Source organism: Eucalyptus grandis, chromosome 7 (genome assembly GCF_016545825.1).
Source record: "Eucalyptus grandis isolate ANBG69807.140 chromosome 7, ASM1654582v1, whole genome shotgun sequence".
NCBI lineage: Eukaryota > Viridiplantae > Streptophyta > Magnoliopsida > Myrtales > Myrtaceae > Eucalyptus > Eucalyptus grandis.
Window position 1 is genome coordinate 36,950,950 of NC_052618.1, and position 19,891 is coordinate 36,970,840.

At 40.2% G+C, this 19,891-nt stretch overlaps 2 protein-coding genes across 2 annotated transcripts; one reads left to right on the forward strand and one right to left on the reverse strand.

Moving 5' to 3' along the window:
* Positions 1–1,851: 1,851 nt before the first annotated feature.
* Positions 1,852–4,624, forward strand: LOC104453420 (thaumatin-like protein 1). The gene is made up of 4 exons (XM_010067966.3): positions 1,852–2,381; positions 2,486–2,825; positions 2,945–3,274; positions 3,831–4,624. The coding sequence occupies exons 1-4, from the start codon at positions 2,294–2,296 to the stop codon at positions 4,129–4,131; spliced, it is 1,059 nt and encodes a 352-aa protein (XP_010066268.2). The 5' UTR covers positions 1,852–2,293; the 3' UTR covers positions 4,132–4,624.
* Positions 4,625–5,649: 1,025 nt separating this feature from the next.
* Positions 5,650–9,485, reverse strand: LOC104453421 (endo-1,4-beta-xylanase 5-like). The gene is given in 9 exon segments (XM_010067967.3): positions 5,650–6,255; positions 6,588–7,226; positions 7,360–7,506; positions 7,801–7,902; positions 8,008–8,186; positions 8,831–8,914; positions 8,917–8,962; positions 9,077–9,111; positions 9,212–9,485. Coding segments are annotated over 9 exon segments (1,647 nt in total). The 5' UTR covers positions 9,291–9,485; the 3' UTR covers positions 5,650–5,919.
* Between the last annotated feature and the right edge of the window lie 10,406 nt (positions 9,486–19,891).

A 19,891-nucleotide genomic window follows, 5' to 3' on the forward strand; every position in this document is an offset into this window, starting at 1 on the left:
ATGTCCGGCTGGACCCATTTGTTCTCGAAAGGTTCGAGTTGATAAATTATGTGTCAATTTTGATACATTAATTATTCCTTGTCACGCAAATTATCTTTTAACACAACTCAAGTCTCAAATGTGTACTTCAATATATGTTTGAAAAAGTCATAATATTGTATAGACAAAAGCTAGCTTCAAAACACGTGCATGCGCGACAGACTTTTACCTATGCAGCTAATAATCAAATGCGAAAAATTAGTTCTTACATTCAACAAAACTTAATTTTTTCCCCCGTAATCTGACATTTTTTTTTTAATGTTAATTCCTGCAAACAAAGCAAAAGTAAAACATAAGCAACGTCCAAGAAAAACCCCAAAAGAAATGATAAATGCAAATACTACATTGAAAAGGAAAATTTTTGTGTCACTTGTTTCTCTCAATTCGTTGATGTTTGGCTCCCTGGAATGTTATTTTAAGGAGAAATTTAAAAAACAGGCCCGGAGACCGTGACTTCTTTGGGAATTTCCTGAATGGAGAAAAACCAAGAAGTTAGTAAAATTGTGAAGAGAGAAATTTTCAAAAGGGTTGGAAAATTATGCAAAAAAACCAAAAATAAAAGAGAAGAAAATTAATAATAAAACAACAGATGCTGCCAAAAGGGTGTCTGGGTGCTTGGACCGGCCGGAAATGGGCCACATTAAGATGCCAAAGTGCCATGTACCTTCAGATTTCGGGAATATGTAAGCCTAGTACATCTCATAATATGATATCACTTAAACCAATATGGGATCCACATGATTTAAGGGTTGGAATGCTTTGAAGTTGCATGCACCCGATGTAGGCCATGCTTAGCTCGGGCTGGCCTAATGCCTCTGAAGCCACATGCTCAACCACATCGACACTATGCCTAGTCGAAATGTGGCCTTGTGCGAGTCCACATAAAAAATATAGCATCGCTCTAGTGCCCTAAGTGGGTGTGACACTTCTTGAAGTAGTTGTAATCAAATTAAGTGGCTTTTAGAAAATTATGTATTTATAATGAAAATGCCAAAATTTGACCGGTTAATTTGGTTTTTGTGTGCATGGAAAGCTTGCACTCGAACTTCTAGAAAGATATGGTAAATCATTAGAAAAGAGTTATGGTGGTGAATGTAGTAAATTTGGAGCGGGCAAAGGGTTGTGGCCAATAAAGTTGAGGTTTTTGCTTTATTTCAAATTCAATTGGTATGATTCTCAAGGCACATTATAGAGCTTGGGATTTAATATTTGTGAGAAAATCACCCGATCTGATAAAATTATAAGTTTTTTGATGCTCTTAGGATCAAATGGCTAAGGACCATTCGGATTCGACAAATTGGGCGTTGATCATAAATTCTCGGTGATCACTACCAAAGAAAGGTTGTAATGAATGGAGTCGATGTACGATAGTAAAAATGCCTTTCACCCAATTTTAATCGAATAGTCAAAATTTAAATAGGTAACTTGAAACACGCTTAAGAAGATTTTCCTTTGGATTAATAACATGAAAAATCTTAAATTGGACCATTTACGATAAATATACAATTTATTAGTTTTTATTAAATTGAGTTAATATTATGAAAGACCACGAAATTAGACCCTAAACTGGTATATTTGTGTATCATCCAACTAAAAAAAAATTAACAATTTAATGATAAAATTTAACAGAAATTAATAAACTATAAATTTATCATAGGTACATCAATTTGGGATTAATATAATATAAGTTTGCCATAAGTATATTAATATGCGATTTTCGTAATAATAATCCTTTTTCTTTACAAGGAGCCAAGTGAAAGTGAAGACAAATTGAGGTCGAGGGGCCGAAATGAAAAGCCACCCAAAAAGGAAGGACACTCCCTCCACTCCACTCCACTCAGGTATACTTCTCGACGACGAGGAGCAAGCGGCTTCCCTATTCACCCCGTAACTCCCTCGTTCCGTGCGCCGTGCTCGCTTGTCCTGCTCACAAGCCGCTCCGAACTCCTCCCCAACACTCCCACTCGCATTTCGCTCCAACGCGCCGTTTCCCTCTTCTTCGCTTTCCGTCCCTTCCCTCGCTCCCAGCGTCAGGTCAGGGTCTTGTCTCGCCATTCTCACTGCGGCCGTGACCCCCCTTACCCCTTCCCCACATTGGCCATTCCCCTCTGTCTCTCTGTCTCTCTCTGTCTGTTTCTGTTCCGCATTTTGCACCTTCTCAAGCTCCCCTCATTTCGCCGCACAGCAAAAGCTCAGCAGAAGCTCTCTACTTGCTGAGAACCCCGGAGCCTAGCGAGAAGCTCACTTCATAAGCATGGACCTCCAGCTTCTTCCCCGACGCCGCTCCTGGTCCTCCCCTGCTTACACCACCCTCGCCCTGTGTCTCCTCATCATCTCCAGGGGTAACCACTACCGGCATTCTCTTCGGCTTTCCGTCACATTCGCCTTCTCCAAGAGTTTGTTTCGTTCTGCTTCGACTTATGTTGTTGTTGTTGTTGTTGTTCAGGTGCGTCCGGTGCCACGTTCACTTTCGTGAACCGGTGCCAGTACACGGTGTGGCCGGGCATCCTGGCCAATGCCGGCAGCCCGAGCCTGGATAGCACCGGGTTCGAGCTCCCCTCCGACTCCTCCCGCGCCTTCCAGGCCCCGACCGGCTGGTCCGGCCGCTTCTGGGGCCGCACCGGCTGCAGCTTCGACGGCTCCCTCTCCGGGACCTGCCTCACCGGCGACTGCGGCTCCGGCCAGCTCGAGTGCAACGGCCTCGGCGCCGCCCCCCCGGCCACCCTCGCCGAGTTCACCCTCGGCTCCGGCGGCCAGGACTTCTACGACGTCAGCCTCGTCGACGGGTAAAAAAACCTTGGAAAATCTACTTCTTTCCCTTACTTTTAGAGTTACCCTCGCGTCGTTTTTTCGCACTGGTCCTATTGACGTGAGATCTTTCCTCTTTTCTTTTGTCTTCTTCCAGGTACAACTTGCCGATGTTGATAGAAGGGAGCGGCGGGTCGGGGGCGTGCGCCTCCACCGGCTGCTCGGCGGATCTGAACCGGCAGTGCCCGGCGGAGCTGCGGGTCGGGGAGGGGGACGCGTGCAAGAGCGCGTGCGAGGCGTTCGGGTCCCCGGAGTACTGCTGCAGCGGCGCGTACAACTCCCCCGTCACCTGCCGCCCCACCGTCTACTCGGAGATGTTCAAGTCCGCCTGCCCCCGGTCGTACAGCTACGCCTACGACGACGCCTCCAGCACCTTCACCTGCACCGGGGCGGACTACACGGTCACCTTCTGCCCCTCCTCCACGAGGTTGGCCGACATTTTCTCTTATCCTCATTTTTCTCAACTGCTCTGTTTCGTTTCCACTTTTTGTTGGGTATTCCTGTTTTTTTCACTGTCTAATTTCATTTTTCTCCGTTAATCAGTGCATTAGGAATTATAATATATTTTCCCATTTGGTTTACTTAAATTTATAGAGTAATAGAGCGGAAATTGTGTGAATGGTAATTATTGTGGCGATTGATGTTTAATCAATGCGCCAAAAGGACAGAGGTATGGAGCCGTGTGCATTGTGGTGGTCCAGTGGGGGAAAACGGGCAAGGACCAAGGCCAAAAATTCTCTTTTTTCCCATTTTTCTGAAAAAAAAAATTACATGTTGTGCTCGTTTTATTTTCTGCAATCATTTGTTTTATTCTGCCTTTAGACGTGAGTCCCGTGATTCACTCTGGTGCAGTAAAGCCGGTTCCCCCCACCACCAAAGAATCTGACTTGCCAATTTAAATCTAGTAATAATGTTATGTTTCATGATTCATGAGGCTCAAAAGAACATTTTTTCCTTTTGTTTTGTTATTTTCTGATGTGCAGCCAGAAAACAGCTAAAGATTCTACGCCGATGACAGCAACAACCACCACCACTCCAACACAAGGGTCTGGGTCTGAGTATGGACCCGGGACCGGGACCGGGACGGGGACGGGGACGGGGACGGGTTATATGGGTACTGGGACGATGTCGGGGCAGGGGCAAGCTGTTCTGGCCGACGGGTCGTGGATGGCCGGGATGGCCATGGGAGATTCTCCAAGGACTGCCTCTCCATGTGCTCTGCATTCTTATGCAGCTATTTGCCTTTTCTTTCTCTTCCTCATGCTCTCCTCTTTTCACTTGTAGCTCTGTGTCTCTCCCTCTCTCCTTCTCTCTCTCTCTCTCTCTCTGTGGTTTCGCTTTATTATGATTTTCCATTTTCTGGGTTTTGTGAGGTAAGGTCATAGGAGTACCACATCCACATCCACAATGTAAAACCACCACCCCGCATGACATTTGCCTTGCAACCGTTCGGCGGTGCATGAAAGATGCTCTCGTTCTACGGCTATTTTGGGATGCGTTTCGTTAATGTATTGTGGTTCAGCCGTGCAAGAGAACGAACGAAATCGTTGTTGGCTTCTTATTTCTTTTAGGTTGGTTTGTGAAGTAAAAAAGCTTTTCTTGTCTTGTGATTGAAGTGTCTCTGTTTCCATGTGAATGCACACTACAGAATCGTGGGCTGATTGACGTTTGCATCAGAGGAATAGCTTTGATCGCAAGTCTTCAAGCTCTGCTTTTCGGCCTGTCTGCTGTATGAGACGGAATGCTTTCCTTTAGCAATCGGGTATTTTCATTATCATTTTACAATTTTTTCGGCGTGATGTTGAAAAAGAAGTGAACGATTTTTGTCTTTTTCCGGTGCCAAGCCAAGAATGCAGATCTCGTTCCGTGTCAAAGCATGGCATTATAAAAGTTTAAAGTATTATTCCATGGTCGCAGTGATGTCCGATTCTTTTGGTCGAAAATGTCGTGAAAGGTGGTCTCTTGAGAGTCCATGATGGGACCCGCCAAGTTTAGACAATGGGGAAAAAGCACTTTCCACCGAAAATGAAACTGGCTTACAGTTAATTAATGTCAATATATTCAATGTATACAAGGAAAAAGAACTTAGTCAAATTGACAAGTGATGAAGGGGGGTAAAAGAAAGTTTTGGCTGCTCCATGTTCATTCTCGTTTGAAGGTTAAGGTGACAGGCTAGTGGCCTTTTCTTTTGTGTGGGTTTGTTTTCCGGAATGAACTCGCTTTGCTCTTTGCTGTCACAATTGATTCAAGTCCAACGGTCGAACTCAGGACATTTGACTCCTTTAATGTGGTGTCGTTCAAGGCAGATATCAAGTGGGTTGATCCTCATTATGATGAGGTGAGGATTAGGTGAACGGACAAATCTTCTGGATTGAGATTTGCAAGGACATAGGAATCATAAGGTGGGGAATTTGGTTGAACGAAGCACTTTGTTGGCCCTCATCAGCATAAAGACAAAGCTTTTTGATAATCACTTGCTAGATTGAGATTTGTAGAGATCTTGTCCGTCCAAAACAGGGTAAAGGATCTGGCTTTAGAGAACAAATCACCAAAGATCGGGTGGTTTGATGTCATCGTACTGATCATCCTGCATCTTGCAAGAACACCCACCTTCCATAGTTTCCAATGATGGAAAGTGATCTACAGGAGTCCCTCGATCTTCCTATGTTGCCAAGGTTGTCTTTTGAAAGTGAGAGTTATGAACAATTTTGCTGATTGTCAAGAGATAACTCCATCATCAGAATTCAGACGGCGATGATAAGTCCCTTACCTAATTTTAGCCGGAAGGCATGGAGTGTCTAATGATAAAGCCAAATGGAGTAAGTTTGGGATATATGTAAATTTTGGAGAATCACCATTGCTCTGCATATGGCGAGAAAGGATCTAATTCAGAAGCAGAGGCATGACTAGTTCTCTTGTCACTGGGAATCCTATGCTTATACAATCATTAGAGATTTCAGCATGCAAATTGTGGAAAAATAAGAAAAAAAAAGAAAGAGAAAAGAAAAGGTTTTTGATTCTAGTCAGTGCCTTGTAACCTCTGGAGTATCCATCCTTCAGATTCTCTAGAAGTCACAAAAGAATGGTCACATGCCTGGTTTCAACACCTTGAGATAGTGCAAATGTTGAATTTGCAGTTTGATCTCCATGCATGACGCTTACTTCGTACTCGCCAAGGAAACCCTCAAAACTGTACGACCCGTGCTCGTTGGTCTTCCCATTGACCTCCTTGGTCCTCCATTCCCCCAGAAGACTGTCCACCACGTCGCCAGCCGGAAGGTTTCGGAAGTCAGCGTCTGTCAAGCACATTTGGTAGCACCCGTTGGGATGGAGGGCGGTCCAGAGCATGATACCGTTTAAGGAAGGATGAGAAAAGCCTTCTCTTAAAACTTCTTCCAAATGAAGGGCCTGTTGCAAGCCACAGAATCAGGTTATGCTCAAGCAATAAATCATCCTTCAATATGCTCAGATATGTGCATTAGACCCGTTATATTAAACTAGGATTAATGTTTGGTTAAATTTGAAGAAAGTTCAACAGTTGCTATGAGAATTCCGTTCGAAATCAAGAAAAGAAACATGGTCTTGCCACTGCCAAATGTCTATGAACACTAACCATCAAATCAGCACAAAAAGAATCACAGGCAACGAAGTCTTTCTATTGCACAGCCACAAATAGGTGGTTTTGACTATCAGTTTTTGCCATCCAAAACCACATTTGCCGACTGACTATGCTTCAGTACCTGTGCCTCCTTACTGAGGGTGCTGCTAATGTCGACCTCGGTTAGCCACATTGGAAGCCTGAGTGTGCCCAGTTTGTCTAGGATAGCTCTCATTAGGGGCAGGTTTGGCACCGTGAAGTGACCCTCCAAGCCAATTCCGTCCATTGAAATGCCGCCGCGCTTGAGGTCTCTCATCCTCGAGATGTAGCTGTCCACGGTGGAATTGGCATCGCTACAGGTCTCCAGCACATTGAACTCGTTCATGAAGAGGGTGGCCAGCGGATCCGACTCATGTGCCGTTTGGAAGAAATGCAGTGTTGCGTTGGGCCCGAGCCGCTGCTCGTAGAAATCGAAGTGGAGCATCTCATTACTCACGTCCCAGTGTACGAATTCTTCCCTGTATCGGCTCATCAGGCTTTGGATCCTGGTGTCCACTGCGGACTCAAGTTGGGGCCCCGAGAGATTTTGGACCCACTCAGGATTGTATTTTGGGTCCTCCCAGAAGATGTTGTGGCCTCTGGTGACAATCCGGTTTGCTCGGATGAACTCCAGCATCTCATCTGCGATAGTGTAGTTAATCTGTCCGGGGTAGGGCTCAGTTGCGTACCACTTGAGTTCATTCTCAAATACTGCTGCATTAAATCGCTCGACAAACCAGCTCTGTAGAAAGAAAATTTTGACAAACATGCCGCGACTGATTACAATAGCTTTCCATATGACGATTCTCATCAAACTTGCTCGCAATTCGCATCATAGAAGTTCAGTTAGTGTCTAGAAATGAAAGGAGCCTAACCTGATAAGCCTCATTCCCAAGAATGGTCTTCGCTATGGCAGATCCAAATGGGAAATCTTTGTAGACTTGCTTAACATTAATTTCCACTCCTTGTAACCTGTCTCCGTTATGATTTGATACATGGATCATCACGGCACGCTTCCTTACCTGAAACTCTCCAGAAGATCTCTCTTTAAAGAAACTAGTCACTGAAAAATGAATGAACCAAGTTCACAAGGAAAACACTATTCCATGGCATTTCTTCAGTGATATAGCACCTCTATCTTATTTCGAGGGAGATCGTGTTGTAAGCAACGAGTTTTATAGCATTTTGCACTTCCGTTGATTGGCAAAATACAAGGAAAGAAGCTAAGAAACCGGAAACTCACACCAAAATTAGAAAACCCGCATTTTCTTAATGACAAAAAGTATTGCTGCGAAGAGCAGAAGTACGGTGCTCACTTTGTTTATCATGTCTTGCTGATTTCTCCTCCATTGCTGATCAGTGAATGGTTGGAGCGAAGTGCTAGTGATTGCTATGGCGATATATCTGCCATCTGAGCTCTTCAAATCAACCGTGCCGAGGGAAAAAGAAATGAACAAACAAAAGTGATGCAATAAGAACTGAATTGTGGTCATTTTGGAAAACACATCTTTGTAAATGGTCACCTGAAAGGACAGTGTAGCGGAGTTTGATGGCAAATCCAAAGTGAATCCGCCCTTGAGAAATGACCAGCAACCACTTTTCGCGGCGACAGTCCCTATGCAATCGTATGTTTCATGGTTTGTCCTCAAACTGGCTGTGACAAGAGCAGAATCTGAATCCGAACTCTCTATTTTCACCCAACCTGCGAGATATTATTCATTCATGTGGCCTGAAGCCGAGAACAATTCTAATGACAGATCCAATCGGAAGGATAAAAAGTTCGTGCATACATGAATTGGAAAATGGTTGTCCTAAGGCGTGTTCAAGTCAATTGAATCAATGAAAATTCTTAGCGGCAGCCCTGTGTGTGCAGACTCTCACACTGTTCTCACACTTCATTAACTCTACTAAAGTGTTTTGCAAGACTTAAGAGTCGCACTCACTCCATCCTTGCCATATACCAGTACAATACTTGTGTAACTTGAATTTTCACAAATAAATTATTGACTTCTACTTGGACACGCCAAAAAGAAAACATGATATGCAAATGCGATGAGTGTGATGATGACATGCTAATGTAGCATAGTCAAAAAATTGAATTTTAGTATCGACCCGTTTTTAGATGTGAACTTGAAGAGTGGAGGTTTAAATGTCGACACTAACAATCAAACAGTTTCTGCTGGTGCAGGTGCCAATGTACCACCGCCCATTTCTTTTGATGTACCATCGGCCCATTTAATGACCAGGACGAGAACTATGTCATCAAACCAACTCCTAACTAACCCTTAAATAATGCAAAAGAGAAAAATTAATCAGATGGAAGAAGATATAGAATTAGAAGCAAACTGGAGAAGGAGTATTTAGTTGAGGCGGTGAGATTGTGCAGCAGGAGGCTGGAGAAGAAGAAGCAAATTGTGGAAGCTGATGAGGCTCGAGTATGCCTCCATTGTAGAGCGGCTTCTCTGGCTCCTCCTTGCACTGCCCATTTAACGACCAATACAGATTACTCATAAAGTAGAAATCTTTTGGAATGCCATGTGCTAAACTTGCTTGAAATGACTAATCCTTATGGGGTTGTCATGTATAATCTACCTTGGTGTAAGCAGTGTGATCATATTGGGGGTCATCTGCACCATAAGAGAGACCTTTCATGGTTAAATGACATTACAAGGATAAACCCAAAAAAAAAAAAAAAACCCACATCAGAGAGAAAGAGAGAGAGAGAACCGAGGGAAGCAGCAATCCAAGGAGAGCACAAGAGGAGGAAGAAAACCAAGAAACTGATGAAAGCAGAGGCGTCTTTCATCTTCTTTTGTTCTTTTCCTTTCTCTGGTGGAAAAGTGATTGAATAAGCAGCGAGGGAGAGAAGGAGAGAGAGAGACAGAGACAGGGACAGGGACAGGGACAGAGACTCCTTTTAAGCAGAGTGGTAGATGAACGAGACGGTTCGGCTGATCAGGGTCATGGCATTTCCATTGACGAAGAGAAACGAAAAGCAAGCTGCCAAGACAGAGCATAGAGACAGAGGCACGCACGGAGAGCGTGTCGAGTGAATGTTGTTGACCGAGTTTTTGGGCGTGTGGGGTTGGGGTTGTGGAATCACAAGGGAATAGTGTGAAAGAGGATATCGTCCCGTGCCTCTTCTTCACGTTCACAGGAAAGGTGAAGCGAGCGAGGGAGATTCATGTGAACGAAAATTCTCGTGTTCGGTTCCGTGACTGACAACTCGACCGTCCCTCCCGAGGCCTCCAACACACACGTTCGTTCTCCTTGTTTTTTTGTGTTGCGTTTCCGCCTTTCCAATGATGCTTCCCCGTCATCTATACTAAAACTGGAGTACTACAGATGGTTTTGGAACGGAGGACCGGACCGCTTGGTCCTTGGACCGATCTGGTCCAGTTCTTGAGCGGTCCAATGAAGATGATAATAAAATTAAAATGCAACCCCTCACACATTAGACATTGAGAACATAAACTACTCGTTTCTAGCGATAAATTCATGAATTTGACCACATCATAAATTCATTATGATACTAATTAGTCGGTGTTGTACTCTTTTTGAGAGTTCATAGATTATTCATAGTGGTTAAGTTTATGGGTGGCTTATCAAACATAGAAGACAAAGGTAGACAACGAAGCAACTCCAAGTGGGACATGTGAGAAGGGAAGGGACATAAATTTGTGTGCCAAATAAAAAATAAAAAATCATCGGTTCGATTTGGTTCCCCTGAGAACCGGGGATTAGACTGAAAATCACTGGTTCCAGTTTTATGGAATCAGGAACTCGACCAGCCCCCTCGGAAATCACCTAGAATTAGTTTGGTCCAGTCCGATCTAGGAGTTTTCAGTTTGGTCCAATGTTGCTCACCTTCATAGAGAGTGAAGTCAATCCAATACCAAATTCGAGCTCGACTCAACTCTCCTACTCAAGGTTTAAAACTCGACTTGAGCTTGATTGAGTATGAAAAATTTATCTCAAATCTCAACTTTACTTGATTCCAATAAATTTATAAAGGAAATCAAGCCCGATTAAAAAAAAAAATTCTGAACATTGTGGATAGAACAATGCTATTTCCACCATCTATAAGATTAAATCCACTCAATTTTCACAAAAAGGCAAAATCACCCTAACCAATCAATTGCAATTTAAAATGGCGGTTTTTTTTTTTTTTCTATTTCTATCTTGAATCTAGTTACCATAATTAAGAATTTCACATGTTTTTGTTTATTATGGGCACTTTGGTTTCTTTTTTGAATGTTGGAATTTACTTCCGCGGTGATTGGTTTAACGGAAAAGAAAAAATTACAAGAAACCAAATTCTACCTATGTTGTCAAGCGAATTTATGGATCAATTGTCAAATAGAATGTAGAAATTTTTTAACATAGACAATTTTTTAACATAGTTACTTGTTTATAAACTTACACTTTTGTTGTTCATATCACCATTTGGAACTTTTCTTATCAGTTGTTATTTATATACATACACATATAATGGGTTCATAGGATGAAACAAAAAAAGAAAAAGACCCTCTTTAAAGATTTTCCAAAAATATAATCATAGTTACATTCTTCAACCTGAACTAAAATTTAATTAAATCAATTGCATAAAATAAGATTTTTTTTTTAAATCACTATATTGGGTTGACAAAAATTAATATTATTCATAAAGTGCTCATGAGAAAACTATCAAGATACCTCATACACAACACTTTTAAGTCAGTGTTTTTGGGGTATTCCTAAATACTGCTATAATGTTTTTACATGCTCAGTACAAAGTTATCTCACCAATTAGTAAGGAAAAAAAGACAAATCAATTGATTCAGTAAAATTAAGATACTTGATTTTTTCTTCAAATTTTTCTTTTCGACGAAAATGATTTCTATGTAAGTAAAACTTTAAAATAGAAAAATGAAATATAGTGCCTTTAATATACGTGGGATGCCTACAATAAAATAAAATAAAATAAAATAAAATATGTGAAATGCTTATTTATGACAATTGGAATAAAAAGAAGGTGGGGCCACCATTTTGAATTGAAATTGAATGATTGAGAGTAATTTTGTGTTTGTAATGAAAATTGAGGTGGGTTTAGTTATATATGGGTGAAGATAGCACCGGGTTGTGGATACTATGTTGTTTTGAGGACTTTTAAGCTTATTTTTGTAACTACTAAATATTAATAAAAACTAATAAAAAATCAATTAGGCTCAATTAGGCTCGCAAGCCTATTGCGCTGAGTATTAACATGCTCAAGCTTAACTCTAAATAAGACAAATCGATCTTGCGTAATCATTGAGTCAAGTCGGGCGCGAGCTGTTTCACTCCTACCAATGTAGGAAGACTCTCTCTCTCTCTCTCTCTCACGTAAGTCTTTCATTTTCTTATATCTTGTGATGCATGCAACTGTCTAGTTCACGTTTATTTAAAAAGGCTCTACCTATAGGGTCACTGACATGGTCCTGATTTCCAAAAGTATTTTGAGCGGTGATTTTGGATGTGAATATTAATTTTTCCGTGTTCAAATGGAACTTAACTATTCGGTCAACCATTGAGATTAACATAACAACGAGATTCCAAGGATCCGGTCATGATCACCACTCAAAAGTCAAAATGATGTGAATGTTAATTTTTCCGTGTTCAAGTGGAACTTAACTATTCGGTCAACCATTGAGATCAACATAATGTCGAGATTCCAGGATCCGGACATCACCACTCAAAATATTTTGAGTGGTGATCATATAATTTTGAGTGGTGATCATGTCCGGATTTGTCTGATCCTATGTAGCGTCTATTGGCTTGACTTGTTTATATTTTACCCATACGTTTGATTCGATTCTGTTCATGATGCTCACCATACATCTTGGAAGAGGTAACTCTTCCTATATGTTAAGCAATCTATTCAATTTAAATAATGCTTGGAACAGGTTTGGGTTTATTGGTGTGTGTTCCGAAACCCGAAAGTGACTAACCATATTTGTAAAGTTTTTATTTTTTTAAACAAACGCCCTTTTTGGATCGATCTTAACATGGGCGGCGGACGGCGGACCTGGCTACTTACAATTGTTTGTTCATAACCCCTTCTTAAATTAGGCAAAAGTCGAGGAACGCGTGCGGGCTTTTCGTTGCTTGTTTGGGGCTTTTCCTGTTTGGGGCTTTGTCTGGCACGCGCGCGCGACATTCATTTCAACAGCGAGGGACCATGGAATTTGAATATTGAGACTCATTACGCAACATCACGTGCCACGACTCTACGGTGGTAGTCGTTGTAGCTGAATTTCCACAGTGCCTGGTCTCCAGTCTTTTATTTCATCTCGTGTGTTGGGACAGGACCACTCTCAGAACTCCCTCGAACTCCCTCACCAATGCCATGAGTGTTTTGCAAAATCATAATGGTAACAGAAGTCCAACCCAAAATTTATGCCCACTCGGATACTTTCGTTTGATCTATCTTTACTTGATAACTTTCGGCTGCGGTTATCCATGGAGTTTTATTTTTTGTCGATTCCACATGCCGATATATATCGAAGGCTCAAATATGAACCATTGGCTCTTATATTATTGTTGGAGGACAACACGACCTAATTCCAATACCTTTGTAATGGGAAGATCCACGTGAGGGCTCAAAACTTGAGCCTGTTAACCAGTTAATCCACCTTTAATTAAAAGTTTAAGTTTTCAATTTAGGGGCCAATTAGGTATTTGCTCCTTTTTGCTCTAGACAATCGGTATGGGGTTTTTAATTTATTTCTTGTAAGCATGTTCTGATGTGTAAGCGTGTTCTGATGTGGACACCATTAATTAAGATTAAAAGGTGAGATATAAAGATTTTTAATTAGTTTAATATGTGGGGCTAGCTTATGTGGGACAAATAAAGCTTAACCTATGATGAGAGAGCCCGTGGCTTAAAACTTTATAAAGAGTATTCAAGTCTCTTTTTTAACCCTGATGATGCAAAAATAATCTCACATAAGGAGCGTTTACAAAATGTTCAAGGTGATGGGCAATTTTATTGAGCTAGTGATATAGAAAACAATAGAGAAGAAGTGCTCACTTGAGCGTTAGATCGCCGCTGTTCCATATCAAGAATGATTGATTTTAAATTAGGTGCGTATCTCTCTTTTAATCCATTAATTTGTTCTAGATTCTATTTATAGAGATCATGAGGTGCCTTTTTCCTTGGCTAACATGTAGTATCAAGCAGCCATAGCCTAGGTCTAACACGTACATAAATGGCCCGTTTTTGTGATATTTTGTCCAATAAAAATTAATTTTGATCACATAAATAGAAAGACCTCGTCAAGATGAGCATTTTGAGTGGTGGTGCACCTTCATGGGAGGCCGCATGCATTGCTACATGTGGCGTTACTTTATGGTGGCCACGTGCTAAGGTTGATGTCAGCTATGAAGCACGGACATGTTGCCCGTGCTTCTGTGTCGTGTCCGACACGTGTTGGAGCGTGTCGAACACGTCAACATGCTTGGACATGGTTGGACACGCGGTCAACACATGTCGGATTTTCTGACACGCAGTCAACTTTTCTCGACATGTGTGTCAACGTGTATCCGGAAGATTGATGGAGGGTGGAGGCAAGGGAGGGCAAGGGAGCAGAGGCCGCAAGCGACAGCAAGAGACGGCTAGAGAAAGAGCTGAATAGAGAGAAAGAAGAGAGAGAAAGCAAACTCCCGCCGGTGAGACAAAGCCACGAACGGACCACCGCGATGGCGAGAGATGGCCAGAGAGAGTGGCGAGGGCTGCCACTGTTGCGATGGATCGGTGACGAGGACGAGGAGGAGAAGGATCAAGAGGAAGAGGAGAGGAAGGGGGTCGTGCGGAGAGGAAGGTGGTCGTGTGGCGAGGAGGAGGAAGAGAAAGATTGAGAGGAAGAGGAGAGGAAGGGCTAAAGGGGTCGTGCGGCGAGCGGTAGAAGGAGGAGGAAAAGGAGGGTAGCTAGGGTTTTTGATAAGAGAATTAAAAAATAATAAAAAAGGGGGATGATGGCGTGACTTTTGAGTTTTAGGGGAGGGAAAAAGTAAAATAAATTTAGGGTGGAGGGAAATGGATGAAGGAAAGAAGTGGTGGATTTTGGGGATTTTTTAAATCGGAAAATTAAATAAATGAAATTAAAAAATAATTTCTAAAAATAAAAGTATTGAATTTTGAATAATGATAAATTTTGGTCATTGTAGAAAATCATGGATTTATTTAAATAAATTGATTATAATTTCTTATGAATTATTAGTATCATCAATAACTTTTGTTAAAGTTAAAAACATGTTTCGCATTAACTATGAATATATCTTTCAAATTTCAAATGAATTGATTTATTAATATTATTAGTGTAAATTTATTATAGGCTCTTTTTTAATTAACTAATTATTTATGAATTTGAATCAAATTAATTAAAAATAAAAATATTCATTTATTATACAACGTGTCGCAACGTGTCGGAATTATCTATTTTTTAGAAATGACGTATCACGTCGTGTCATGTTGTGTCGCGTGTCTGTGTCGCGTGTTGGTGTTACTTAGGATGTTAGTGACTTGTGACGTAGGTTGACTTGATTGACCTTAGGCGAGCTCATCCGACTCGTTGACCCAACCTTACCCAATTTGATTGACCGTTGACTGGATTGATCGAATCATCAACCGGTCGAACCGGTGGTCTCAATTCTACTTGATCCCAATAAATTTATAAAGGAATTCAAGCTTGATTTTTATTTATTTATTTTTAATTTGAACATTGTGGATAGAGTGGTGCAATTTCAACCATCTCTATGACTAAATCGACCCAATTTTCACCAAAAAAGGCGATCAATTACAATTTAAAGGGGCATTCTTTTTCTATTTCTATGTAGAATCTAGTTACCAGGATTAAGAATTTCACAAGTTTTGTTTTTGTTAATTATGGGCACTTTTGGATTGTACTTCCGTGGAGAATATTTTTATGGAAAATATAAAATTACAAGAAACCTAATTCTATTTTAGGGTGTCGAGTAAAAGATAGAAAACGTTTAACATAAACAATTTTTTAGGAAAAAGTACACTAGAATTGCTAAAAGTTATGTATCATATTTACTTTAATGCAAAATTTTTTTTTCGAATAATTTAAGTGTCACTTTTTAAAAAAAAGATCATTGAAGTGCCAATTTTGGTTTGGCTCGTGTTAGAGATATGATGTGACTATATTTTATTAATTTCCTTGATCGATGTGGATTGCTAGCATGCCTAGTCAGCGTAAAAACCCTAAATGACGTTGTCTATAGTGTTTGCCCTGAAATATAAATCATAAATTGCAAATTGCAAGAAGTCCCCATTGAAACCCTAGTTCAATTTCCCCCAAAATTGAAACCCTAGTTTGATTTGCCCCCAAAATTGAAACCCTATTTTGATTTGCCCCCAAAATCAAAACTGGAGAGGAGTGAGTGGCTGAGTTGAGGATAAAGAGCCAAGTATAGGCGACGAAGGTGAGGATCAAGTTGCATGAGAAGGACTTGGCTTTCCTCGCAACGAAGAACGAGATTGTCAATAGCTTCACATCAGACTTAGTTGGGGAGGATGGCGAAATATCCTCTGTGTCGGGGAGGAGGCATCGGCAACTACCATGGGCAGAAATCCTGTACAAAAGAAGAAGATTGTGTGTGTGTGTGATTGAGTGAGAAAAGAGAGCGAGTGGAAGGAGAAAAATGACATCATTAGGCAAGCTAGCCATGCTCGATAAAAAATATGCTAACTCATCTTGAAATTTCAATTATAAAATTCACATAATTATTTTAGCTGGAATTTTTTGTCAAAGGCACTTAAGTGATTGTTTTTACTCCAATTTAAATTTTAAGTGAGCCGGCAAAAACTTTTGACACTAAAATAAGATCGTACATAACTTTTGGTACTTTTATTATACTTCTCCCCAATTTTTTAACACAATTACTTGTTATAAACTTATACTTTTGTTGTTCATATCGCAATTAAATCTTTTCTTATAAGTTGTCATTTATATACATAAGCATATAAGGGGATCATAGGGTGAAAAGGAAAAAAAAAAACTCTTTAAAGATTTTCCAAAAATATAACCACACTCACATTCTCCAAGGCCAAATTTCAAAAGGTAAAATTTAATTAAATCAATTGCATTTAATCATCATTTTTGATTTAAAAATTAAAATTATCCATGAAGTGCTTATGAAAAAAAAATATCAAGATTCCTCATTATGCATTACTTTTTTATGTTTTTAAGGTATGCCTAGATACTCCTATGATGACTTTACATACTCAGTGTAAAGATATCTCACCAATTAGTAGAAAAGAGAGAGATTATTTGGTGTAATAAATTAAATGCTTGATATATATTTTCTTGAAATTTTTTCTTTTCAACAAAAACTACTTCTGAGAGTAAAATCTAAAAATATAATATACATGAGATACCCACAATAAACAAAAATAAGATATGTGAAATGCTTAATTATGACAACTGGAATAAAAAGAACCGGGGCCATCATTTTAAATTGCAATTGAATGATTGATGCTAATTTTATTTTTTTAGTGAAAAGTAAGAAAGATTTAGTCATATATGGAGCAAAGATAGCACCGCCCTGTGGATATTATGTTATTTTGAGGATTTTTATGCTTATTTTTGTAACTAATAAACCTTAGTAAAAACAAACAGAAACCTAATTAGGCTTGCAAACTTGTTGAGCTGAGGATTACTGAACTCAAGCTTAACTCTGAATAAGGTTAGTCAATCTCGAGTAATTATCGAATCGAGTTGGAGCTACTCGATTAAGTTTTATCCTACTAAGGTAGGACAATAATCAGCCGAGTTAAATAAGTCTCTCTCTCTCTCTCACGTAGCTCTTTCATTTTCTTGTAACACACTCAACTTATGTCTTGGGATGCACTCAAACTGTCCGGTCCATGTTCATAAAAAAAAGGCTTTAGCTATAGAGTCATTGACGTGATCCCGATTCCCCAGGTTTTATTTTGTCCATGGTGATCTTTTTAAACATGATCATATGGCATACTTGGTAGAACATGATTGGCCTCATAAAAATTCTTCTATACAAAAATTATATGCGAGGAATAGATACTATTGACTTTTAGATAAGACTTCTGGCCAAAAGGGGGAAGAAGAATTTTGCACATGATTCGGACATTGATGATGATCCAAGTGAAAAATAGGATTTAAGATTACCGTCGTTTTGGAAAGAAAGGTCTAGATGATTGTCTAGATTACTGAATGAGTTTGATCTAACTTTAAAGTAATTATTGATATCTACTTCATTAGATTTGTATGAGTCATAATTCAACTTTAGATGTGTTGCGTAACAAAGAAATTGTGCAAGTTTCTCTAGATTTTGAGAGGTGTCACGAATTGTTGTTAATCTTGATTCGATAACACACAACATAAGATGAGTCGATAACACAACATAAGATGAGTGTATAGCCCTTTAATCAATAAAGTGTGAGGTTAAGCATTTATGAGGATAATGGGTAAACGTTGGAAAGATACACCCAAGTGGATTTCGTTTTGTTAATTGACTGGGCATTCCTGCATTGGAAACCGATCGATATTGCTGAGCTAATGATGGAGCTTTACCACTTTTGCCAATCATAAATATTAATCGAATACACAAGACCATCATTCTTGAGCCGAAGAAAACAGAAGACACATGATGATCGAACGCAAAGTCCAATTTGATAAAAAAACATGAATGAAGTAACGGTGGATAAGAAGACAGCCAAAGTTCTTCCAGGACTCATTGGTGTTTCTTCCATTCCATTACACTGCCAACTATAAACTGTCCTTGCTAAATTCACATCCACGGAAGGAGGAGGAGTAGCTCCAAGCATTTTACAAAATTCGACTGTTCTTCCGCTCAAGGTTCTTTCTTCTCTTTATTTTGGGAAGAAAGAGACGGATGCATAATCTTAAACTCTAGAATGACCTAATCAAGGCAAAACAAACGATCATCCCTCCATGCCTCCACCATCACATGTACTGTAAGTGTATGCATGCCATTTTGTCACTGTGGAAGTTGCCTGCAGGTTGGACAATACCACTTCCCCTTGAATCTTGTCTCTGGTGTCAGCCCAACGCACGAGTAATGGAACCATTCACCTCCTTGGCACTGTCAATCACAGTTGGGACATTAGAGAAGAGTGTCCACCAATCAAAAAGAATAGTTGAAAAGGGGAACATTGACAATGCTATAACTGTCACTGCTCTCTCCCTCTGCACTAATCTCAGCACATAAATACAGCCGTTTCAGAATAATGGAAGAAAAAAATGAGTGCAATACAATTGACGTCCGTTGAACCAGATCATTATTCTAAAGGCCAAGTCCTAGAGGATAAAGACTGACGGAGTAATCTATATTTCAACAGAATCCACACAGAAACTGTTTGCGATGATAATTTGGTGAAAAACAGAACTCCGGATATCGCTTCCATTTATAACAGTCATAAGAGATAAGAAAATATGATTGTTTATCGTAGCATAAAAGGCTGTACAGGACACACATACACAGTTAATAATTCTAGAAAAGCAGTAACCTGTGCCGCAAGCCCAGTTTTAAGAGACTTCGCCTGTCGTTTCTTAGGTTTTGGCTTGTTGTCCGTTTGCCCGGGATTCTCTGCTTCAAGCAACGAAAATACAAAACAATAAACAAAAAGCATTCTACCGCTTCCAGCTATTCAAAAGATCGACGAGCTCTTGAATCTCGATTCTCTATGTGAGGCTTATAATGTTGTGACATGGAGAAGTGAGAATGGCTATGCATCACCCGAAACAGCTTGGAGGCAGAGGTAGTTGAAAATAATCGGCATTTACATTGCCATTGAAATCTATTCCGACGCACACAACTTCATAGAACATGGCGAGCAGGTCCCGGTACATGATGTAGCCAGCCAGCCTCCTTCCCTCACAAGATATTGCTGCAGAAAATCCTTCACATTCTGTATGCTTTTCTTGTGAAATATTAATTTTTAGAACCCCAATTTCCCAAAAAAGGAATGTCATCTAATTTTTTAAAGGAAAAGATCGATTGAAGTTCTTACTCAAACATTTGATACCGATCCTCACCGTTGGATGGTACCGCACCCGGATTGTGCCGAGTGTCCGAATCGCATGACGCTTAACTATTCGGTCAGCTACTGAGATCAACACAACAAGGAGATTCCAAGATAGAAGAAATCACGTCCCGGTTCATATCCTAAGTGGCATTTATTGTCTTGACTGGTTTATATTTTACTGATACTTTTTCTGTTCATGATGCTCACCATAAATCTTCGGATGAGGTAACTATTCCAATATATTCAGCAATTTATTTAATTTACATAACGTTTGGAACAGGCTGGAGTTTTGTGGGTGCGTGCTCCGAAACCCGAAAGGGACTAACCATGTCACTAAAATT

Coding starts and splice junctions, on each gene's coding strand:
- LOC104453420 (XM_010067966.3), top strand. CDS start 2,294: ATGGACCTCCAGCTTCTTCCCCGACGCCGCTCCTGGTCCTCCCCTGCT. Junction 2,382..2,485: donor TCTCCTCATCATCTCCAGGG/GTAACCACTACC, acceptor GTTGTTGTTCAG/GTGCGTCCGGTGCCACGTTC. Junction 2,826..2,944: donor GACGTCAGCCTCGTCGACGG/GTAAAAAAACCT, acceptor GTCTTCTTCCAG/GTACAACTTGCCGATGTTGA.